The sequence below is a fragment of the Lepisma saccharinum genome, chromosome 1 (genome assembly GCF_977018435.1).
Source record: "Lepisma saccharinum chromosome 1, izLepSacc3.1, whole genome shotgun sequence".
Classification (NCBI taxonomy): domain Eukaryota; kingdom Metazoa; phylum Arthropoda; class Insecta; order Zygentoma; family Lepismatidae; genus Lepisma; species Lepisma saccharinum.
The window spans coordinates 95,321,789-95,347,821 of record NC_139229.1 but is presented as its reverse complement, the minus strand read 5'-3'; the positions used below and the strand labels follow the sequence as shown (position 1 = coordinate 95,347,821).

The 26,033-nt window shown below is 36.9% G+C and overlaps 1 protein-coding gene across 3 annotated transcripts in view; it reads right to left on the bottom strand.

Annotated features, from left to right (window-relative positions):
• LOC145998403 (NFX1-type zinc finger-containing protein 1-like) overlaps positions 1-24,610 on the bottom strand; it is a 155,738-nt gene extending 131,128 nt beyond the window's left edge. For 2 of the 3 annotated variants that reach the window (XM_083134811.1, XM_083134822.1), the window contains exons 1-3: positions 23,760-24,052; positions 3,939-7,120; positions 1,924-2,007 (exon numbers count right to left, since the gene is read on the bottom strand). In XM_083134811.1, coding sequence (XP_082990937.1) covers positions 1,924-2,007; positions 3,939-7,095 — 3,241 coding nt within the window. In that variant the 5' untranslated portion in view covers positions 7,096-7,120; positions 23,760-24,052. Of the gene's footprint in view, positions 1-1,923; positions 2,008-3,938; positions 7,121-23,759; positions 24,053-24,410 lie in introns of those variants that run through there. The other variant, XM_083134816.1, reaches the window with a different exon arrangement.
• Between the last annotated feature and the right edge of the window lie 1,423 nt (positions 24,611-26,033).

Genomic DNA, 26,033 nt, shown 5'->3' with positions numbered 1-26,033 from the left:
GCCACCCAAGAATTTATCCTACTACTAAAAACCTCAAAAATTTGTTATATTATTACTTCCTCTGTTAGGTTTTACTAAACAAGAAGCAAATACGCTGATCAAGCAATATTAGGTATTGTGCACAGTAAGCACACAAATCCACTTCCTGTAACAGAATAATAACATTATAACATGGACATGGTGCATGCACCCTGTGTATGTGGGAATTTGAGGTTAAATACTTTTGAGCAAGAGTGTATCAGAAACAACTTTGAATATTTATTATCTTTGCCTTAAACAAATGACATGTAAGAAAATTGTTTACTTTTTTGGACAAATAAACATGACATTAAAGTTACTTTCTTTCTTTTGTTTATGAAATTTCTGTAAATATACCCTTGTTGATATACCACTACCAGATCACGTGATTGGTTGAATATTGTTATTATTATTTCAGCAAATAACCAATTGGCTAGCCATTCTTATATATTTATAAACAGCTCAAGTATCGAAACTTGTTACTTAAAATTACCAAGACAAAAGTCGAACAAGACTTTATGACACAAGTGTACTTGTTTGCAAAATTACACAAACGTCAATCCAAGTTGCACAATATTTACATTCATTGACTTGTCATAGTCAATATTGCCAATTATTGTTCATGATAAATAATTAATCACTTCTTGAAATTCTTGCTGTCGTTAACGAATTTCAATAACGGCACAAAAGAGTATAATATTTACATGAATATGCATGCCTTTTAACAAGTCACCAGTTTTTATGAACAGTCATGCATTTGCATTATGCTAGCATAGTGACTCCTACATGCAATCATAAAGGCATATTATTTACGAGCTGATATTATTATGAACTGCATTACAACTTTATTCTTTCTTGTACTTCGATTGCTCTTTTTCCTGTGTCAGTTTTGACTTAAGCACAATTACGTTTGCATAACTTGCCTTGCAAATCTTCGCACACGAAATGGCATCGCGGCTATTCAGACCACACCACTCGGTACAAGTGCACCGAAGAATTTAAAAAGCATTTTTAGTTCTTTCACTATAACTTGTAGTGCTTTTCCCGAAACAAATAACAGTGAATGTTGCACCATCAAACAAGATGAGATTCAGCAAAGTGTTCAGGTGTTTCGAATAAGAACAACTGATTTCTTACTTACAGGGTGAATAGATCGCTGGGAATGGAGGGAGTTGGCGAGCGACTTTTCTTGTCATTACTCCAACCACAACACCTACCTCATTTGATCTCATTGGTTGAAGGTAACCACAATCCTTCACGAACCTGAATCAAACGATATTTTAGGTCTGGCTATCCTATGCCATCCTAAAATTGATTTTCATCACTGTTTCAAAACACACCATTACAGCTGTTTTTCCTTCTCCCCTAGAGTGTCCTTTTTTTTCGCTTCTTGCCTCGGTTAAAACATCCATGGCGAGAGTACATTCCGGTCGGATTTTTAACTTACATACCAGTATCGTAAATATTTTTTGTCAAAACTAAGGGTCGGTATTGGTACTTAACAACAATGTATGTGTTGAAATAACGCCACTTTACATAATAATATCTTTAATATTATCTGGAAGCAGTATTAGTCTTAATTAGAAAATTCCCTGCCAACAATGGCACTCGAGACACCTCTCGGAACTTCTAACAACTACCACAAATTTTCAACAAAGCGATGGCCAGTAAACATACGCCATCTATCTTTCACATTAACATCTAAATGGTCGAGTACATCATGAGTAAGTATTTTTGACTTGAATTTACGCACGTAAGATCAAATACGTTAATTCTTTCATTTTGAAATTACTTTAATTATGAACATATGATCTGTCATAACCTTACTTGGTGACACTCGTTGTATCTTATTTAAGGTGTAAATTAAAACTGAGTTAATCTAACCAAAATTACAAACTGACTTACCTATCAAAATCAAGTGTTGGCAATGTGATGTCAGTGAAACTACAATATGCGATTCCAGCACCTCGGCAGCCTCTTCAACAATCACTGTGGTAAAAGTAAATATTTATGGTCATTTAAATACAAAGGGAAATAGAAGAAACATGAATTTTCACTTGCAATAGTAACAAGTAATTTGAATAGGGTATTTGGCCATATCTTGAACAAAATATACAGTTTTTAAGAAACAACAGATATAGGCACCATGAGCACTGTGTACTACTTAGACAACGGCACTGTAACGAGTATGTTTCCCCATGCTGTGAGGTTGCTGAACACTGTATGAAATATATGAGTTAATCATGTAATAATGAAAGTTTATTACAAGATTGTTGCATTTCTCTAACTAGACAGGTTTATATGCACATTCAGTCTGAATAATGCCATGTAACAAAGGTGTTCTATTCTTTGTTGCAAAAGTTGTTTCCTGAAAACTGATTTTTCCCACAATTCTGAGCACCACTAATACAGGAATGAACCACTCAAGTTTCTTTAAGCTGGGAGTCAGAGTCACTTTATGCTGAGACAAGGTTTGGAAAAGTTCAACCTTAGATTGACCACTCTGGGAATTGAACGAAGGTCACTCATGCAGCAGTGAACTACAGCAGCTCCTCTCAGCATAACACATACTTTATTTAACATGTTTACGTTGTTGAATTACTGTGAAACACATAATGAGAAATTGTAAAATTGTAAGCACACTGAAGAATACATTTGCATTTATTGGTAAGACTCAAAATAGTTGTACATTTTATTCCTTCAACACAAATATAATGTAACATTTGTACATAAAAAATACAATTAATAAATCAATAACATACTGCATTAAGGCTAGAAAATGTACAGCTGTCCCAGAAGTCCGAACCCGGTGTTTAAGACCATATAACTGACAAGCTAAACGGAATGAGAAGAAACGCTACTATTTTTTGTTTCTACTACAGCTAGAACTATCTCACCAAATGTCTGTGTAACTATATACACCACAGTAAATCAAATATAGTTGAAACAAACATAAAGCATATATATATATACACACCTTCCGCAGTACAGCAGCACAATGGGGATGGTGTATATATATGCCATCCACACTTAAGTGATTAAGCTTCAAGGTTTATTTCCCATGCATGCGCTCCCCAATGTTGCACCTTTACTTCTAGCCGGGTTTCCAGTCTTGTTTTATTTTTTTGAAACCAGACCTCCTAATTAGAATTAAAATTTCTGTTTAAACCCCTATTCCCAAAAAAATGGTTAAAACATAAGGAAATTGGTTTAAACAACAACAAAAAAGGTCCCTAGTTCTACCATTTTTTTCCCCCAACTCTGAAATACTGACAGAACTCATATTCACTTCTGCATAATCAGAGAAAGAGGTACCACATTTAATCAGGGCCCTCCCCGATGAGTGTTTTAACGTTGTCGCCTTGTAATCAACGTGCACATTGCACTTTGGTTCGGATCCTACTTTAAACTGTAGGTCGTTCTGATTAGCGCATGAAGTGGACGTAACAATTCAATTCATAATTAATCACATACAAAGCACATATAGTAGTTTAACACTAGTCTAATTAAATATTATTAATAACAACCCGCGGTGCAAGGCCAACCTACTGACTGCCTCAGCAGACGTGCATGATTATCCAACCAGTTACAGGGTGTCATGTGGTCAGCACAATGAACCTCCAGTCATTGTTGTTGGTTTGCATGACCAGGTTATGCTTCTCATCTGTAACACCTCAAATTCTTCATGATTGTGAGTGGCCACTGGTCCCATATACTAGCCAAAATCTCAAGATGAAAGTTGTTAAGGGCACGTCCCATAGTCCGAGCCCAAAGCCTGATGCCTTACACTGCATGGCCATGGTGCAGCACTAATTAAGAATTAACATAAAACTAAATGCCTAATATTATTATAAAGTTGAAATGTAAACATGCATCAAATTAAGCTCTAACTCTAAAGAAGGAAAAAAAAGTACACTTACCAATACTTGGTTTCAATGCTTGTAGCATTGTTTGCAGTCTAGCTGCTGCTGTGGTAGTCATCCCAACTATCTTGCTCTGCTTCAGCACTGTAAGATCTTCCATGTGTTGAAGCTCAATGTACTGTCTCCATTCAGTCTGATACTGCTCTTCCAGCCTCCGCAGTTTTGCCTGAAACACTCCTTTCAGTCTCAGTGTCCAGTAGAAGTACAGGTTCCACCTCTCATCAGGCGAAAGCCTCCACAGATCTCCCTGCAGCAAGAGTCTCCTCACTGCATTCTCGCTTATCTGAATTCCTTGAACAAGCTTATCCTTGAAGTAAGCAAACTTAAACTGGAGTCCGTACAGCTTGTCCTCCAAAGACCACACCTGGGTGTAGACTGCATCCTGACCAACCTCATCTTGCAGCAGACCAAGTTGGGTCTCAACACGGGCTATTTCTCGCAACAACTGGTTGAAAGTTATCTCGAAACACACTTCAAATCGACCGACGAGTAATCCATCCTGTATCTCAAATGCAAGGTCGTGGAAATCAAACAGTGCATCTTCTTCCAGCCTGTCTCCTGCTTCTTCACCCTCTTCTTCTAATAATGCATCATCTTCGGCTACCTGCTCTTGAGGTTCTGGATTCTGATCAGGCGCTGCAATACCGTTTCTGAATTTTGCAGCGTCAATGTCGTAATTTGATTCCGTATTTTGCAACCACTCAACAAGGCAAACCTCGTCACCCTTTCCTTTCATAAGAGACTCATAGTGTTCGTCACTGATCACATTCATTGCTTTCAGAGTGAATAATGTAATGATTCCCTTATTTTCATCGATCTCCTCCAAGCTCTTCTGTATGGTCTTAATTTGAGTAAGACAATCTCCTATTCTGTAGCGAATATCCCTGAGCGCTGCAGAATTTGGTCCATGGCGTGATACATGTTTCCTTCGCTCCTTTAAATTATATGCTTCCATTGTCTCGCTTCGAGAGCGACTGCCAACTCGGACCATGTTCTGCGTAAATTTAACCATGCCTTCCAAGAACTGATCCAGTGCGTGATTTGTGAAGCAGACTACCAAAATTGGGTCATCCTGCTTCATCATAGAGACATTTTTATGCAAAACCTCTGCAATTTTTAGCCCCAAGTACGTTTTCCCAGTACCAGGGGGGCCCTGTATCACAACAAATTCCTTGGTTAATGCAGATTTAAATGCAGCATACTGAGAAGGGTCCAAGCCCAACTGGCCTGCGCTTGGCCATCTGGCTCTGGCTATCTGGCCATCTGGCTCTAAAACTCGAACATGATATGCATCTATCTCATAGATTGGAACTAATCTCTCCTGCAGATATCTGGGAGGCGTGGCTTCACTCTGTGCTTGAACAATATACTGTTGCATTGGAAAGTGATCTATGGTCATGTGCTGCAGTGCAGTCAAGACATGCTTGTATGGTTCAAAATAGGCATTCGATTCAACCATGACAAAATCGTCATTCATAGCTTTCAAATCAGCCTGTTGGTACAATTCAACTAGGATGATACCCTTATTAAGATTTTTCAACTCCCTGTCGAGGACAGTTCCGAAGAAAATTGTCTGGAAATTATCATTGGAGAAACACAAGAGTGAGCCGAAAATCAGTCTTCTCGAATATTCCCACTTCACTCGTGCCAGCTTACGCTTAGGATCAAAATGAACGGCATATCCAACTTTGCTTTTCACAGCCTGCGGTTGAAGGAACTTTACTTCCCTGTAGATTTTGACAGTCTTTACTTTCTTGTAGTTTGAATTTTCAGCACCAATGTTATCAATGAAGTCACGTATACCTTCTCTCAAAGGACCAACAAAATCTTCACGAAGAAGACGAAACTGTACATCCAAGTAATGATCAACATCCGAGTAGGAACCCTTAACAATATTGCGCCTTATGAATACTAGCTCTGTGGATAATATGTCGTCTCTAGAAGGAAATATGTCAATATCTCTGAAGTCATTAGGAGGCAGGAGAACATCCATTTCATCTGTTTTGCTTCGTCTTTCTTTCTCTCTTTTCTCCTTGGCAACAAATTCATCCAAGTACGAATGCAATGACATGAATTGTACCTTTACACTGTCATCTATAACTGAAACGTTAAATGTTCTTATTCCATCTATCGCCATTGTACAGAACACGAGAAAGTTTCCAAGCATCTCACAGGCTGTTAGAGGTAGATGATCTATTACATTTTGGCAGAATTTCAATGTATTGTCAAGAAATTCTGGTATCTCTTGCTTCCTCATATGATGCCTTTCCTGTGGAAGAGAAATAATGTATTTTTGTAACTGATCCACAAAGGCAGCACAACAAGCCTCAGAAAGAATGGCAGTTTTATTCTCTTGGAAGGTTGATTTGCACACATTTGCCAGTATTTTCATAATCAGGGTGATCCAATCTGGCTTCAAGTCTGTCTGCAGTAGCTCTCCAAAGCCAATTTTCTTGTTCGCCAGTACTGCTATTACTTCTGAAGGATCTTTCTCGGACAGTTCGGTGAGACGTCTGAATCCCATCAAGCGCCTTTCTTGAAACTTATTTTTGTACTGATCATCGTTTGGTTTCTGGTGATTCCTATTTCCAACTTCATTTAGAGGGTACCTCCTACGTTGCTCGCCTTTCTCCAAATGTGCTGGTTTCTTTTGAGCAGCTTGATTTGAGGCTTCTGTTTGTTTTCCACGCACAGGAGCATCATTTCGTGTCTGGATTTGTGGCTTCTTCACATCCTCACGGTTCTCTGTGTACACGACATGATTATGTTGTCCTCTTGTTCCGTTAGGAAACTTTCTCCGGGCTCCCGTATTTCTCTCTGGATCCTCAACTCCATTATGTTGCACATCACCACCACCCGAGTTACCTAGTTTCCTTTCAGAATTTCTTCTGCCCCACCTTGATGCCGAATGGTCTCTAAAATTTTCATTTCTCTGTGGTTGGTCACCGGGAAATCTATTTCGACCACCGGCAGATGCACTCCTGTTCTGCTGCTTTCGAATAGCCCCTGTGTTGGGCTGGTAATTTCTTTCAGTCGGTCTTGCCCCTTTATTTCCTTGAGCATTGTGGTACTTTGGTTGATCATCTTCTTTACCTTGTTCAGATTCACGCAATGCTCTGTGAAACTTATCAGCCAAACTACCGAAGCGTGCCATATTGTTGTCCTACGTTACTCCATTTCTGCAAAAAAGAAAGTACAACAAATGTAAAGAGCAACTAAGGAAATGATTTAAATCAAGATCACTTTTGGTGAAAGCATATTACAGAATTAGGTGATAGAGCAGCCTAAGGGTGAACCTTGCTTTGTAGTAAATAAAAATACATTTCTATTCTGATCTCATAACCATTCAATGGTGTCTATTAGGGTTTTAAATACTATATTATTAGGCTCATAAATACTCTTAACGCAGTGGCGGCGATTGGGGGGGGGGTGGCAGTTGCAACCCCCCAATTTTCGGCAATTTTGCCCCCACACTATGCTAAACCTTATGTACAAAGGGAAAGAAACTGGCTTTGCTCCCCCAGTTTTGGCACCTTGTCCCACACCCCCCTTGTTTTGGAACCCAATCACCGCCACTGATCTAACATTTTCAGTAGTAAAGCATGGAAACAAAATATTTGTACTGATGGAGTGAAGCTCATACAAATAAAAATGTAATATGTAAACAAACTAAATTTATGTTGCTTTAAAAGTCAATAAATTTCATAAGCAAAAATAGCATATATTTTGTGTATTTTGTGTAGAATAATATACAATGTACTAATCATGTTAAAAATGTAAACAGTGACATTGCCGTTAAGCCATGAATAAACAAGGCAGCTGATATTTAGCAAACTATCATTCAAAATTGCCAAAATTCAGCTACAAAGACTAAAAAAAAATTCAAGTTACAATTAAATAGTACATCCAAAATGTTTTATTTTCACTGGAAGAAAAGTCACTAAAATTATTATGTAGTTTCATTAACCTTCGAGTACCACGTCTTACGAAATTATGTTGGTAGCTCTGAAACAAGAAAGTGTTGTGAAATATACGATCCTCCAATCAGAGTGAAGTTCGATTCGGAGGAGCAGGAGGCGTGACTCACGGTCTTGTCCACAGGAAGTTCAACCAATGCAGCATTTTCAAGCATGAGATACCGTCCCCATTGGTTAAATATTGTTTCAATAACGCAAATCAGCAGAAAGATTGCGCAAAAGTTTACTTTGTCCCTTTAATTGCCTTTAATAGTTTCAAATTAGTATTAAATTGTCCCAATTATAATTCACGAACTTAATATATGTATTCATGTATGTGTTTGACAATCATATATCAATCATTAGAACAATTTTCAAATTGTTTTCACTACGTGAGATGACATTTCATTTACATTTACAATAAAATAGTGGTTTGGGTGTAATAACAGTTTTCATTAATTAATTTAGAGATGCATTTTTGTTTGTTGAGTTAATGATTAGGTTAATTCGTTATTTTTCGCAGAAAGAGGGAACCACAGCTAAAAGAAAATACACAAATTGCATTATTGAGGTCAAGAGTTCGTTTTAACATCACTTTTTGTACACATAGCCTAATCACGACTCGGGATACATTTAAATTGAAATCTGAAACATTATGCGACCTGACTGGAACTTGGAAAAAGACACACTGATTACAAGATGTCGATAAATTACCATTATGGTCTGGCGAACACCAATAATAATGAGGGGTTGTGGGAGTGAGAGAGGGGTGACGGAAAGTAGAAAATAAATAGTACTTTTGGGGGTATTTAATGTTATATTTATACACATACAAACCTAGAAAATATTTATTTTGATACATGTGTGTGTGGGGGGAGGGGAAAAGAGAGCAACAGAAATATATTGGGAGAGATGGGACGAAGAGGTGATTGTAGAAAATGTTTTATTTGACGTTCAGTAATAAAACAATCAAATCAATAATGATTATCTTATAAATATCATATTTCACGTACATTTGTTTTAGAAATAGGGGCAGGGAGTTGTTTGTTTAAGTTCAGTGCAGGATAACAAGTGGAGACACATAGGGGTTCGTATATCACTTTAAACTGTAGGTCTAGGCCCGATTAGCCTATCTGTGCATAAAGTGGACTTAGAATTCAGTAGGAAAATAACGTCGATCTAGTATTTTGGATTTTAGATGCGTTGAGACCACTAAAATTACCAATTCTTATAATAAGAAACCTGTCCTCATATTACCATTTTGAAAGAAAGAGAGTTAATTGTATAATCTTTCGTTGTTAATTTCAAAGAAGACTAATTCAAATAGTAACAATGGGAACGAATAAAGCTTACAAAAAGTTTTTGCCACTGTGGGGATTTGAACCTACAACCATTAGAGTGACAACCCAGTGCGATAACCACTATCCCACGAGTTCGTTCCTATTAATAGCAGTTTTCTTTCAAACAATACTTGAAATATAATAATTCAAAGTTAAAAATATAAACATACAAATAAATAAGTCTCTTTTAGAAGAAACTGACATCACATATTCTATTATGATTACACTTGACAGTCCTTGCAGAGCGGTTCGCTGATATAGTGTGCTTTGCATACTTGTGGCAGATTGCATACTTTTGGTATTTTATATACCAACTTTAGTTAAATGATGGGCAAAAGTAAAAATGCAAGTTGAATGAGGAATACCTATAATAATATGCCACTATGGCTTTTTAAAATAGTGAAATTCCTACAAAAAAAATCTCATCTGGGTCAAATTGACCCAGTCTTGGTACTCAAAAACATGCACATGCAATACAGGTGAAATAACACAGCATATTCAGGAAATTCCCCAATATTTGGGATAAACAAGGCATGTCCTAAATTGAAAGTCAGGAACAAGATTGTTAACCTTTTGACTCAACATTACATCAAGAAAACCACCTAACTTCTATGAAACTATGCATGCAGTCTTTTGGGCAGTTCTCTTGATATGCCACATAGCATTCTACCTGTAGACTATAGAAACTAAAAGTTGATCAGGAAACATCTTTCACATATTCAAAAAAAAAGACACATATGTACTGTACTGAAAACATACAAGCAATTTAAGCATGTTTTTTTTTTTAAATATAAACTGTGATTTAAATTCAAAACTCAGATTTAAATAGAAATTGCAATTTACATAAAAACATAAAATCAAAAATATTTAAAAAAAATAAAAACCACGATTTTTATCCACACTGATATATTATTAACATACCAAAAGCAAGTACTTACTTAATCAACACATCTGAAATTAATAGGACGAAATGAAACCAGATTTGCAGATAAGTGAACACTTGTTTTGAGCCTCATTTCCTGTTCATATACATGAGAATGTATAAACTATATTGATAAGTAAAGGTACAGTCATAAAATTTTAGTGGTCCTTGAAAAGGTTTGTTAATGTTTAGTAAGAATTTTAAATTAACAAAATTTACCACAGTAAATTTATATACAGTCGAAAAAAAATTACTACAATAACAATAATCATACAGAGGAAATATAACTATTCCATCATTTAATTCTTCAGTCACAAAGGAGAATTTCAAATAAAAATACTATGAATGAGACCGATTAATAGGTACTCTATCGGTATCGACTGATATAGGCATATCGGTTTATCGGTAAAATTACCGATCGGATATATCGATAAATATGTGATAATTTAGTGTGCCATTTTGTTGTAATTTTATGTATAATCTCCATGCCCTTCTTTCTAAAAAAGTAAATGTCTAAATATGCAATTTCTTTTGCACTGCAGTCACCTTGAAACACACATTTATTAACGAGGTCAATGAACCTTTCAGGTTCTTCAAGGACCATTTCTAATTTTATACCAGATCGATAGAATATCGGTAAATTTTATATCTGTACTTTATCGGTATTTGCCAAAATTTCATATTGGTCCATCCTTAAAAAATACTCATAATTATTGCTGTGTTATATTGGTCCTATTGCCTATGATTGAAAGCTTCGGCTTAAAGTGTTTCCATTTTTTCAATCTTTGGTGGATTCTTACACCACAACTGTCAATTTTGACCAGAGATTTATTTTCTACTGCCAACAACAGACGTCCCTCTGATATTGATCACTACGTTATCTGCATACAAGAAATGGTTTACATGAATACAGATGGTTTGGCATTGTTATCATAGACTACAGAAATCACTACTGCAGTCTCTTTGGCACAAATATCATATATACAGGGTGTCTGATACGTTAAAACCTATTTTTAAGTTGATAATACATAATGTAGAAACAAATGAACATGCCATCAACACTTAGAAGAGCGAGCAAGAATATCTGAATGGTGATAGGTATGGTAATCGGTAGATTATTTATTATTTTCTCTCCATTTGACCATGACTTCTGCAAATTCCATGTGGTGGTCACAGTCATCAGAAAAGATTTGCTGGACATAATGAGGCTTCCAGGAATGGAAATTTAATTCTTTTTTCAAAATAGTCTCAATGGTATAGCGTATTAGCCCACTCTCTCTCTGCTGGCCTGACGGATGGATTTCTTAGGATTACTTTCAAACATTCCCCACATGTGTGCAATATTCTCTTCTGATCATGACGGTTGACCAGTACCTCACACATCCAACACATAAATTGTTCTGATCAATTAAACCCGTGGCTCGACAGCCCTTGAAGGACCTAGGCCGATCTCATCAATTTACTGTAACATTTTTTTGAAGATTATTGTAGTTTTGACAACAGTGATGGGAGGATAACGTGCTTGGTGGGGTCCCACAGCACAGAAGATGCCATCTTAGTGCCATTTCAGCAGCTAGGTAGCAGTGCAACATTCAGCATCATTCTTTTGTAATAGAGATGTTTCTTCTAAGAGTGGTGATCCTGCTGCTTGAATGCATCAGTTTCATTTGCATTTTAATGTAATGAGTCATGGAAAAGACCTACTCTGACAATCTTTGGATAGAAAACTTAAGATCAACTGGTCTGAGGTTAAAAAAGAATAGCTATTAGGTGTCACAACTCTCCGAACACTGGAGAAGAATCAGGTAGGCAGTAATGAACAGCATGCGTTATTTCATATCAAACTATGGCACTGTGCAAGGCATTTCGGATCAGTGTGTGAAGAATATTACACATGAAATTGAATTTTCATCCCAATACGATGATGGTTGTGCAAAGATTAAATGAACATGATGCAAAGAAATATTTCCTGGCTACATCATTTTCCAGAGTAGTGACTTGCCATGGCCTGCACACTTGCCAGACCTTTCAGGTTTGATCCAAAATCATCTGCCCGAATCCCATTTTCAATACGAATTTTCCTGATTGGAATTCAAAAAGTTGTTAACATTCATATTACTTGTTCTTTGAAATTTACTTTGGGAATACCTCAATGGAAAAATGTTCATCAATAAACCACACACACCAAATTTAATGAAAACTGCTATTCATCATGAAATTACAGCAATACCTTGACATCATGTAATATGCAATGCAAAGCTTCCAAGTTAGAATAATGTGCATGAAAAAATGGAAGCATTTGGATGACATTATTTTCAAGACAATGGAGTGTTACTTACATGTTAAGAAATGGTACACATTGTTCAGTAGATATGCCAAATAAAATATATTAATGAGCAACAATCATCTACATGCTAATTCTTTACAAACCACCAGGTTTCCCTCCAGAACCCTGTACAACTGGAATGCTATCTTTTGAGTACGTGAATGGGAAGGAAATGTCAATTACCATCACTAAAAGAAAGCGACATAAAATAAAATCAGAAATATGCTACGTGGCCAGGAGATAACCATGGAACAGGGAGGATAAAAATCATGATTTTTATTTAAAAAATCATGTTTGATGATTTTCTTATTTAAATAGATTTTTTGATTAAAAAGAATACTTGAAATTGCTTGTATTGTTTATGTCACCATACATATAGATGTGTGTTTTGTACAGGATCAAGGAAAATTTAAATATTTGGATAGTTTACACATTACATTTCCTTTTGTATGAGCTTCACCTTATCAACATTACATATATTTTGTTTCCTTCCTTAGTTTAATAAACATGGACATCCAGATAATTTTTTCCAGGGAGAGGCAAGCAAGATATTTTTTTACTGGGAGGGGGAGAAAGAATGCACTTTTCTCGCCGTAATAGTGATGCCATCTCAAAAAACACTATTTCAGTCACAAATGATCATGTTTCTTCAATGAATTTATAATAATTAACATAAATTACTGTGACTGAAATGAAATTATGTGTGAAATATATAATTTGTAAATGGACATTCATTTTCCAAGGGGGCATGACCCATCCCTTGCCCCCCTTATGGACTTCTATGCTAGTAAACACCATTAAATTATTACAAGATTAATGTACTACCACAAAAAGTGATTCTGATCTCTACAAAATCCTTATGTACATTATTCTATAAATTATTCATTTAAAGTTATTTAAATGTGATTTAAATCACCTTGACATGGAGTAAATAAGTGATAAATTTGTGATACTTTAATAAATTACAAATAAACTGTAGACTCATAAGCGAGATAATTTTCCAAAAATTTATTTGGTTAGAGTTAATCCATCATTGAATTTACGAAAATCTAATTTCATGGACTCGCAACACTTGTTTTTCACTTCATGAGCAGAACTTCTCTCTGGAAATTGTTTGCAAAGAAACCGTAAGTTATTTGCGATAATTATTACCACTTAAAAAAATTGTAAAGAAACAACATAACACTCTCCTACACATATGTTGAGTATATTCTTCCTTTTTTAAAAAACAAACAAAAAACAACCCAACTTTAAGTACAACTGAGTTTACACTAAGCAAATTATGATAATGATGCTTTCTGCAAGTATGCATTTCTGACAGAGTAAGTGGACAAGCCAAAAGGAAAAAAAAGTTATTAACATGCCAAACGAACCTGTAACATGTTAATATTATACTGGTGTTTAGCAAATACAAAGCATTGTATGTCATGAATACCTTCCTTTTAATTATCATTGTATTTTGTTTTCTTTCTTTGTTTTCTGATCCAATGCAAAAGACAGCATGAAGGCTTGATCACAAAATTATTTTTAAATTATTACCTATATTTTTGGTTTGGTTGAAGATATCACTCCCTACCCAAGAAAATCAACTAAGGCAGCGGTTCTTCAACTGTGGTCCGCGAAACCCTCCCAGTGTTCCACAAAGGTTCGGAAAAATACTAAGACAAGAATATTTACTCTTTAATGCTAAGAATGAGAGAACGAAAATTATACAAATTTACGGTGTCTATTTACTAAAGTAAAAGAAATTGAAATAGATAAGCCGAAAACGTAAACATGACTAAGCATCGCCAGTTCCCACAGCAACAGCACACATGTTTTGGTTTGGAATTGCCTGGACTGGTGCTTGTGGGGGGGGAGCTTGATTGTTTGGCACGTGACCCTGCTCCACAGCATGAACAAACAAAAGCTGCCTTCGCAGCTGTACAGAATCTTGCGATGTTTGAGTCCTTGGAAAGTCTTGTATTACTTCTAAGAATTTTTCTCGTCCTTTGGAGTATGTTCTCGAAGAAAGCCACACATAAAAGAATTGTGGCATTCACATCTGAGTCAGTCTACGATTGTTACCGAAGACTTCTCAGCAATCGCAAGTTGTTTCTGTTCGGGCCTTTGCATATTGTCGGGTAATGGTAAAGTTACTTCTCGATATTTCCATGGTGAATTTTTTGCTTGTGACTTCTGACCTAAGATGGACCGCTGGCTGAATTTGAAATGAAAAAGTGGAGATTCCGATGATGAGGGTGTGTCGAGTTCGAAGCAATGTGAACCTACCAGTCTTCTTAGAAAGTGCTGCCGTTATAGCAGGGAATGGGTTTCACGTGTTCAGGTCCAGAAGACAAGCAACTTCCACAGTGTGTGTTAAGTTATGATGTATTGTCCAATGAAGCCATGAAACCATCAAAACTGCGAAGGCATCTTCAAACTAAACACAAAGAGCATTGACTTTTTTGGAAGTAAGGAGCAGGAGCTTCGCGAAAGCAAGAAAATTGTGAAAAGGTCTACAAGTGGGTGCAACAACGAGAATGCCGTGAGGCTGTTATTTGAAGATTCTCACCTGATAGCAAAAACTGGAAAACCTCACACAACTGCTGAAGAACTTGTATTACCAGCTGCAAAAATCATGGATTCTGCATTGATCAGTGAAAAAGCTGCCAAAGATCTCTCTGATACCACTGTCAAATGATATCGTTAAGAAGTGAATCATCAGTTTGTCCGAAAATATTAAGGAGCAGTTATAGAAAGAGTTCGCATGTCCCCCACTATTTTGCTTTGCAACTGGATGAAAGCACAGACATTACATACAAAGCATGCTGATGTGCTACGTTAGGTATGAACATCTCAAAAGTGTTTACGGAGAATTACTCTTCATCTCCTATTTGACGCACACTACAGCTGAAGAAGTATTTGTCAGCTTAAACGAGTTTATAATATCTCATAATATGGGCTGGTTGAAATGCATTGGAGTTAGCACAAATGGAGCACGAGCAATGTCGGGAAGACTTGCTGGACGTGCAGCACGAATAAAAGAAAGAGTTCCATTGCTGCTTACACAGAGATGCACTAGTGGCCAAGAAGATACCAGAAGAGCTCCAACAGACCTTAAATGAATCAGTGTGAATTGTCACTTTCATAAAAAGCAAGTCACTGCATTCAACTTTTTGAGCAGCTCTGCAAAGAAATGAACAGTGAATATCATCAACTTTTGCTTCACTGTGAAGTTCGCTGGCTGTCACGAGGTAAAGTTTTGTCTCGATTCTGGGAATTGAGACGAAATAAGAATATTCTCTTGGATAAGCAATTTCAGTCAAGTTAGCATACTTATCAGATATCTTTATCCATTTAAATAATCTGAACTTAAATCTTCAAGGAGAAAACAGTCTTTTTAGTTGCAGAAAAGATCGAAGCAATGATCAAAAAGTTGGGAGCTGTAGCGTCAGCGTATACTGAATGCAAAATATGAGGAGACCTTTCCAAACTTCTCAAATTTTCTTCGTTGCACAGAAGAAGAGTTGTTACAGAACGACAAGTCACTCTTTGCACAACATTTGAAACACTTGCAGCAGTCGTTCAGAGAATATTTTCCTGTGCCTGATGCAAGCAAAAATTGGATTAAGGATTCATTTTCAGTTGCCATGCATGAATTTATTGATTTAGTTTCTTTTACTTCGCGTTTTGTGCCTCTTGGCTAATTTGCGAAGATGGGGATGAGTGATGAAATTGATGAATGGCCATTCACAAACAACCAAGCCTGAGCCGTGCATGAAGTAGAAGGGCCTACAGAAACAGAAGACCAACTCATGGAGGTAACAACGGACGGTGCTCTGAAAATGCAGTTCAAAGAAATGACACTTGCGAACTTTTGGGCATACTTACAGGATGATTTTCCTGGACTATCAAAGAAGGCCATGAAAGTATTAATGCCTTTCATAATAAGCTACTTATGTGAAAAATCATTCTCTGCTCTCATCTATTTTAAAAAGAAGTACAGAAACCGTTTGGAAAATGTAGAATCAGAACAGGTTTCTACCATTAAGCCCAATATATCACGACTTGTCAGTGAAATGTAGCATCATCCCTCTCACAGGAAATAAGATTAACAAGTAGAGTTGTTTCATCTCTTGTTAGTATTCATTATTAATACAAAAATTGTATTTTATATACTTTTGTTTGATTAATTGAATGTAATTGCTACAATTAACATTACAATAAAATGCAAATAAAAATAAAATTTGTGCGTTAATTTAATTTTACCTTCCTCAAATGGTGAAAATCAGTGATGAAACACTAGAAATAAATAGTATGTATGATGCAAATTCCAGGCTTTGAATTTCAGTTAATTCTTGGGGGTTTGCAAGGGCGAATGACCTCTGAAGGAGGCCTGCAATCTAGGAAAGTTCAAGAACTGCTGAACTAAGGCAATATGATGACAATTCATTCAATTTGTATTTTTGTTATTGTTTCACATTTCGGCACTTTTGGATAATCATAATGATGAGGATGAAATTGATGAAGGGACACCTACAAAGAACATTGATCCCGAGGCTGGGACTGTAACCCAGGAATTTCGGTCATGAGATTGAAAGTGGACTACTTAATGCATTCAGCCACCAATCATATACATGCATACATTTTCAAGGTATGCACATATATTTGTTGATGATAGTTTTATCTTGAATGCAATTGGTGTTATTTGATTAGGAGTGTTAGATTAATTGTGTTAGTAATATTATGTTTTTGGGTTAGGAGTAGGGTGACCAGACACATACATTCAAAAAAGAGGACAGAGCATGGTGAAAAATGAGGACAAAGTCATAAAAAAGAGGACACAGCAAAAAATGGCAAATCATTTTTTGTTTTCCATTACTCATAATTTAATATAAAAAGAAACTACCAACACTCGATTGCATATAATTCTGACGATTTTTTCAATAATTTCCTCTTACCTTTAAGCAACGAAAGCAATCTCCTAATCTATAATTTAACACATGACAATCATAACTAACAATATATATTGTTTGAGGCACAGAATTTTACCCTTTTTTCAATTCTTGGGTATTGGAATGCAATATCCCCATAAGTGAATGCAAATATAACAAGTAAGCTTCGCTTTAACTTATATTTACAAAAATGGAATTTAAATTTTATGAAGTTTAGATTGGGTCAAGGAATATGATTTTAATTACAGTAACCTTTCAAGCACACTTTCAACAGCAGGGTTAAGTGACAGCCACCTTACAAGTTACCTCATATTAGTTTCTTCCATCCTTCAAAAGCTGGATATTTTCTTGCAAGATCATTGTTGAATTTACATTTTCGCTTCGTTATTTCATGAAGTAAATATGACTAAATAATCAACATTCTCACTATGCGTTTCTGTATCGCGTATTATATGACTTGAAAATGAACTGGCCGACCGACCTCTGTTGTGGAGTGGTTAGCCAGCCATGCCACAATGCCTAAGGTCCCTGGTTGGCATGGGTGTTCTTTGGGAGTGTCCTCATCAAAATCATCATATCATAGCTTATCCTCATCTTTGCGATTAGCCAAAAGTAGCAGAAAAGCGAATTAAAATAAAAATAAACAAAATCAATCGATCGAAAAGGATCTGCTCAGATTACATGTGTTTTAACAAGTCTCAGATTGTGAAGCAACGAGTTAGAATAATACGTACTAATGACTAGGGGTGTGCGGAACAGAATTTTTTTTGGTCGGAACGGGAAATTATTTTAAATCCCCACGTTCGGGATGAGAAAAATTCACAATTTTCCGACCAATCCGGGAAATTTTCAGGACGAAAAATGTTAAAAATTTCCCGATGCTATTTCTTTTATTTTTTATGAGTCATTAGTTCCTACTTATGTTCTTGATTTGTCTCACGAAGAGATACTCTTGCTAAAAAGCCAATTACTGCTACATTTGTGCCAATCCATAAAGCGATTTGCGTGGAAATCACAAATTTTACATGTCATTTTCCCTTAAGTTCTTTTTTCTGAAAAAAAAAAAGCTAACAATTTTTGAGAAGCAGCAAGACACAACACAGAAAACATCACAAGTTAACTTCTTTTAAAAATGACCATTTGGAGGTTCCGGACTGCTCGGGATCTTGAAGTCTGGAAATCTCTTCCTGCAGTCTGGATTTCTTTTTTTAATAACCAGCCCGGTACCAACTTTTCTGGATCCCACACACCCCTACTAATGACTCAGTCAGGAAAGTGAACCTGCTCAGCTCCCAGATGCTAGGTGAGCATTGCTCAAATACTTATCACGCCCCAAGTGATATGCCTTACATGACGATCGTTGTGTGTGGAAGCATTCTCTATGCAGCACATTTCCTACGGTCGATGCTTGTACGCTTTCCAAAAAAAAGAGGACTTTACAGATTTCTAAAAAATCTGCCCGAATGCCAGTCAGACACCTAAAAAGCAGGACGTCTGGTCACCCTAGTTAGGAGTATTTCTTCATGTTTTTCTTAGGTTTAAAACTGTTAGAATTTCCGTGTGATTTTTGAGATATGTGTGTGTTCCTATAACAATAAATGTATATTTCCTAAACTGGTGAAACGCAAAATGGAAATCGAACCATGTAAAAATTGCATTTGTGGCATGATGAAATCACAATAAAACAAAAGGAACTTGGACCTATTGAGATTCCATCATGCTACTAATGAAATTTTAACATGGTTCAATTTCGATTGACTTCTGTTAACACGTAACTACTGCTGCGTTTTAGCGATTACTTAAGATTTTGTTCAATATATGCTTTTGTAGTTAGGTTAGGCAGGACACGTTTGATTCTCTTAGCACTAAAATAAAGTCCCAATTTACTTCTACGTTAATTCCCACTAGTCTACGATACTTACAGTTGCTTGTCAATGGAAAATATATTGTCACTGGGAAACACACATGCTTGCGTAAGGTAATTTTGAAGTTGCTTGTTTTTCAACATAAATAACTTTTTTCGAAGTTCAAACATTGCTCATTACTTTAAGGAAGATTCAAATTTTGTGACAATTATTGCCAAAATTCTACGATAATTAGTCTTCCTGCTAGGAGAATATGAAAAAAAATCATAAAACAATCTGAACCGTTACCCAACATATAAAAAGAGATGTTTAATTCCAAAGTATGGCCCTCATAAGTAAAATACCTCCTATCTCTGAGTACTTTCATAATATTTTTGGCCCACGTTCCTTTAGCTTTATTGTGATTTCATCATGCCAAACAATCGTAACCGTTACCTTGCTTTTTTTAATGTTACCTAACTTGGTAACTTGTAAAGCCTATACAATAAAAAAAAAAAAAGTTCGAAAAATCTAGGGTGGACCGAGGTATCGTCCACCTAACGAAACGCTTCCAGCATGCATTGTACAATACAGTCATTTCGAAAAAGATGCTTGAAATGCTTCAAAGGTGAAGCAAATTATATTGGTAACAGTTTGTTATATCGGAGACACATTTCTTCATTTTTACAGAAGAAACTACAGTACTAGTTTACTATCCTTCAGACGGATTTCTTCATTTCTACAGAAGAAACTACTTACCGTAATAAGTTCCTGTAGTATTGTCTAACATCGGGAAGGTGTTTTGTGTGAAATTCAGGTAAGTTTTCCGTATCCTGGAAACGGATTTATTCAAATTTAAAAGTTTGGGGCTCATTTGGGGGCAGGTGACTCCGGCAAATTTCTAACATGCCTTTAACAGGGAGTCTATAGAGAAAGCCGTGGAGCCGGAGAGGAGGCAGGGCCGCGTTAGCAGTTGGGGGCGGTAGGTAAACTACCCGAGGGGCGGAGCCCGGAATCAGTAGGAAATTTGGACTCAAAAATTTCAAACGAAAATAATTTTTTAGTTTAAATTTCCCACCGATTCTGGGATGGATAGCCCCAAAAACCATTCACGGAATGGTCCGCAAAGCAGATAGGTAAGTACGAATGTCAAAAATTGACGAAACTAAGAATTTATAGGTGTCTGAAGGATAGTAAATATTTACCGAAACTACTTACAGAAATGAATTTCTCCATGCTTTCCACCATTCGTGGAGGTATTTTCTTTCATTGTGGAATCTAGTTGACTGGCAAATCATATATTTTTCAAGAGAAATATCCCACCGACGCACAATTGGCATGCTTCCTGTACGTGAACTGCATGCTCCGCACATTCGATGACGTAACCCACTGTCAGTGTTTCAAACTCCTTGTTCTTACTATGCTTGCCTAATCCAACCAAACCCAGCATAACCTTATGTAAATGGTTTGTGGGGCTATCCGTGAATGGTCCGTGGGGCTATCTGTCAGCTACCGTGCATAATGATTCGTGGAGCTTTCCGTGAATGGTTCGTGGGGCTATCTGTGAATGGTTCGTGGAGCTATCCGTCAATGGCCCATGGGGCTATCTGTCAGCGGTAACGGTTCCGATTGTTTTATGATTTCTCCTAGCACAAAGACTAATTATCGTAGAATTTTGGAAATCATTGTCACACGAAATTTGAACCTTCCTTAAAGTAATGAGTAATGTTTGGACTCGAAAAAGTTATTTAAGTCGAAAAAAAACAACTTTATAATTACCTTACGAACTTCTCATGGACAAGATATTCTCCATCGACAAGCGACAGTAAATATCGTAGAAGCATGGGAATGAATGTAGAAGTTAATCGGAACCTTAGTAGAATGCATTTAGGGACTTTATTTTAATGCTAACGGAATCAAACCCAACCTGCCTAACCTAACCACGAAAGCATATATTGAAAAAAAACCTTAAGTAATCGCTAAAACTCTGCAGTATGTGTTAACAGACGTACATCGAAATTGAACCATGTAAAAATTGTGGTACTTATCCGATAAGGCCCGAACACCTCTCACTCGTTTATTTTCTTAATTTTAGCATTGATACTTACCTATTCTGCATTGCGGAAGATTCTTTAAGGTGTAGTTATGCCTTTTACCATAAAATAGTGTCAACTTTTCATATTACGAGTCATTATTTGTCTTCCATGTTATGTTTGGGTAACAGACAATATGGCGTGCACTCGTCATGGATCACCGAAAAATACCTACTTTCGTGTTCATTATGTCATCACAAACCATTGACGGATAGCCCCAAAAACCATCCACGATAGCCCCACGAACCATTGACGGATAGCCCCAAAAACAATTCACGATAGCCCCACGGACCATTTCCGGCAAGGTTAGGTTAGGTAAGCATAGTTAAAAAAAAAATTCTCGTAAAAAACGGCACGTTTGGAAACACTGGCGAGACCGCATGACCTTTGACGCTCGCGCCATCTGCATGTACATAATGGAAACAACGGCCTAATGTTACAGAAGATGCAAGTTCCTTACGTAACAAGTGATTATTTCTTGTTCTGCAGCATTCTATGGTGACGTTTTCAGTTTCTGCGAAAGAAAATACCTCCAAGAACTTCGACAATGCTACAGAAACTGATTTCAGTAAGTAGTTTCTCCTGTAAATTTGAAGAAATCTGTTTGGGCGATATCAGATAATTACCAAAATTGCATTTGTAGCTTGATGAAATCCCAATAAAACAAAAGTAACTTGGGCCAGTTGAAACACTGCATACCCACGTGAGTCAAGATGAAAGCGAAGAAAGGAAAAAAAAAATCACACTATATGTGAAAAAATGTGTTTGTTTTCATGTAAAAAGCATAATGGCACCTTGAACTATGTTCCGCAATACACTATTGAAACACAAAATATCCGATTTAAATGTGTCTCCAACATAACAAACTGGGTAAGAATTGACAATGTAGAGAAAGTCTCCAATTTTGTTAATTTTCGGTATACTAACTAATTTTGGCCTCCTAATCACGAATCTGTTGTAAAAAACCAGGGGTCACGTCTGGAAATTGTACATTTTGATGAAACATTGTTCGTTAGTCCCAAAAGCCATCCACGGATAGCCCCACAACCCATTGACGTTAGCCCCACAAACCATTCATGTTAGCCCCAAAAACCATCCACGGGTAGCCCCACAAACCATTCACACAAGGTTAGGTTAGGCCTGTTAGGTTAGGTTCCATTAGCACTTATTTCACCCCTAAATTCATTGAAAAAATAGGTTTCGTAGTAGAATTGAACATCATAAATCATTTTCGGTAACACTTTAGTATACCAGAGACGGATATCTTCAAATTTACAGGAGAAAGTACTTACGAAAATCATTTTCTGTAGCGTTGTTGATGGCGTGGCCGCAGTGGCTCAGTCGGTAACGCGTCTGACTACCATGCTAAAGGTCCCGGGTTCGATCCCCGGCCGGTTCAAATCCGGGAACTTTTCTAACGGTGTAAGCGGCCCAGGTGCCCACCCAGCGTCGAATAACATGGGTACCTGGGGGAAACCCTGGGGGGGGGGGTAAAGGCGGTCAGGGGCCTGATGCTGATCACATCACCCCCACTCACGACTGGATCAAGAAAGTGTGGGGCGTTACCCTCACACCCCCTATATGCCTTCATGGCGTGATGCTATGTACAGGGGAGCACTTTACTTTTACTTTACTTTGTTGTTGATGTTTGGGAATGTAGTTTTGATCCATTTTAATGCAAATGCATGTGGTTTTCTACGAAAATCTATTTCCGACGTGCTATTGCTGCTGACGCCATTTGCTTTCTGCACGTCATCGAGAAAAACTGATGTTGTCCGTAAATGCTAAATTGAACGAAAGGAGTGCTAATGGAACCTAACCTAACAGGCCTAACCTAACCTAGTAGGCATACCTCATCCCCGTGATGCTTTGTGGGGCTATCGTGAATTTTTGGGCTAACCTCAATGGTTTTTGGGGCAACCCGTGGATGGTTTGTGGGGCTAACGTCAATGGTTTTTGGGGCTAACGTCAATGGTTTAATAATTACTCTTTGTCAAAAAATCAACTTTTATTGGTTAAAAAATCTCGTGAAATGTTTTTAATTTTTTTTTAAATTTAGGTATTTTTCGTTAGAAATTCATATTTCACCTAAACAAATGTTCCGCAATACAGAATAGTACGTTAGCAACGTAAAAATTGCGAAATAAATCATTGATAGGTGTATCCGATACAGTAAAGTAGTACCCAGATTTGTGATTAGGAGACCAAAATTAGTTAGTATACCGAAAATTAGTTAGTATACCGAAAATTAACAAAATTGGAGACTTCCTCTATATTGTTAATTCGCTCCACGAACGGTTACTGTTATTTTAAAAAATAAGTACTACTGTCAACATCAGTAGGCTGACAAAACATGTTACGAAGTTTAACGACACACATATTGACAATGGAAATTGTTACCTTCATATAATCAGTTTATGACAACCGATAGCAATGCAGGACTTCCAAGTGATTTGTAGTTTTCGATTCATCGAACAAAAATTCCTCACTCTTGTATGTTTTGTTTTCCAATTCCGTTTTAGGCCAAGCTTTTTATAATTCAGAATGTACAGTGTATTCTCCCTCGACATGCATTTCACTACACCTATACACTAACAAAGATACGCTGATTCACAAAAGATGTACATTAAAATTAACAAATTTGCAAAAATTCTTCCCGTTCACACATTGACGATCACAGATCAGGAACAGCACAGAAGATTACAAAAAAAAAGTGTTCAGTGTTGCCAACTAAGATTGCGAAACGTACCCACTATAGTGACAAATGACAACCAAGATGGTTATTAGCCGCTGATGGTAATCACGCACGGATAATCCATGAAATGGAAGAATTCAAAATTACCTAACACTAGGTCAACAATATTTCAATAACAAAGCCAATATCAATCATATGATCCAGTCTGGAATAATTATATGGCAACAAATTAGAGATACTTAAAAGCAAGTAGCATACCTGTGCCAAAAAAAAATAAATAAAAAAAATAATACTGTAAAAGAAGGAGAAAACGTTTCTATTACTAAGATGATAACACCTACGAGAACTAAACTTACTTAGGTAAAGAGAATAGGATTTCCCCATGGTGCATTTCCCTGCCCTGTATCTTTTTTTGCATCTAGGCACAAATAAATGTGGTGAGAAACACTGCTTCATGTCACGAGACACCACGTCAGGCTTCGTAATAAAACCCATTTCATTGATCTACAAAGGTTTAAAACCTTTTATATACATTGCCAACTCCTTCTACAGATACTGCAAAAACCACACTCATCCTGACGATTTACTGAAATTAGTTTTTCGTATCTAAAGAAAATCGGGAAATTCCCGTTCAAAGTCGCGGCGCCACTTCATCTTCACAAACAATTGTTCGTTAGTGTTGCAGACTGTACATAAACTTCACTATTACAGGGTGTGCTTTACGAGCAAATAACTTGACATATTGACTACAGTGACGTGCACTGAGGAGTAGCTAGTCTAGCAGAGATAGATCAATCAATCTCACATCTCGAATTATATTCAAATCACAATATTTATTGTCTTGTTAAAGCCACCACAGCTCGTACGCAACACTTTCTTTTCCACGCGCCTCTCGTCCATCGGTGTTCTCCGCGGGCGAAGCTGGCTGGATACCCTAGCTCGCTCTTCTTGCGCCAGACCAGTTTTCAGGTAGAAACGGCCGGCCCAAGGAAAAGAAAGATTTCTACCTCTCTTGTCCCCTCGCCCCCCGCTGCAATGGTTGAAAGCCCAGGCTTTCAGGTCCCCCAGTCTATCTCCTAAAGGACAGATAGGGGATTGGTTTCTCATAGATTTTTTTGTAAATCCTGTAAAGAACTCAGGGTAAAATTTTCTGCAGTACTTATGTTCTCTATATTTACACAACCTTTTACACGTTGTACAATATGTGCGTATGTATAATATGGGATGTAGTTTTATTATTTATGAAATGGGAACGTGTTATATGCAGACAATGATGTTATGCTTTCTTTCTTTTACAAATATGGAATATATAATGATTAAATTACAAATATATGCTCAGGCTCTATCTGACTCTCGTTTTAGTAGCGTTTTATTTAAATATACTACTCTTGGTCTCTAACAGTCATAAATACGGATGTATTTATTTGGGCAAGAGAACGCGTGTTCATATTGAAGTTGGTTTGGTTTATTTTACTTCGCTTTTCTGCCACATTTGGTTATCGCGAAAATGAGGATTGAGTGATAATATGATGAAATTGGTTAAGGGACCTCATATGAACAATCCAGGCCAGGATTCGAACCCGTGATGAGTGCGCATTCTTGTCCTATGTGTTGCAGTGAATAATGAAATAATTTGGAATAAAAAATGTATCTCAGAACTCAAAAAGTCAAATGAATATCATTGAAGAAACTACAAAAAAGTGTGTTGTGTTTTGTTACCTGTCACCAAATCAACCAAGCGTGGGGGACTGGTTATCATAGCGCGCTACGACACCAGGATTTCCGGGTTCGAACCCCGACCCAGGCATGGGCGTTCCCTGTGCTCGTCCCTTCATCAATTTCATCGTATCTTCGTAATTAACCAAATGTGACAAAAAAGCGACGCTAAGTAACAAAAATGAAATCAAATCATTGATTGATTGCTCAATTTGGTTCATTTTACTTCGCTTTTCCGCCACCTTTGGTACAACAAAATAGAT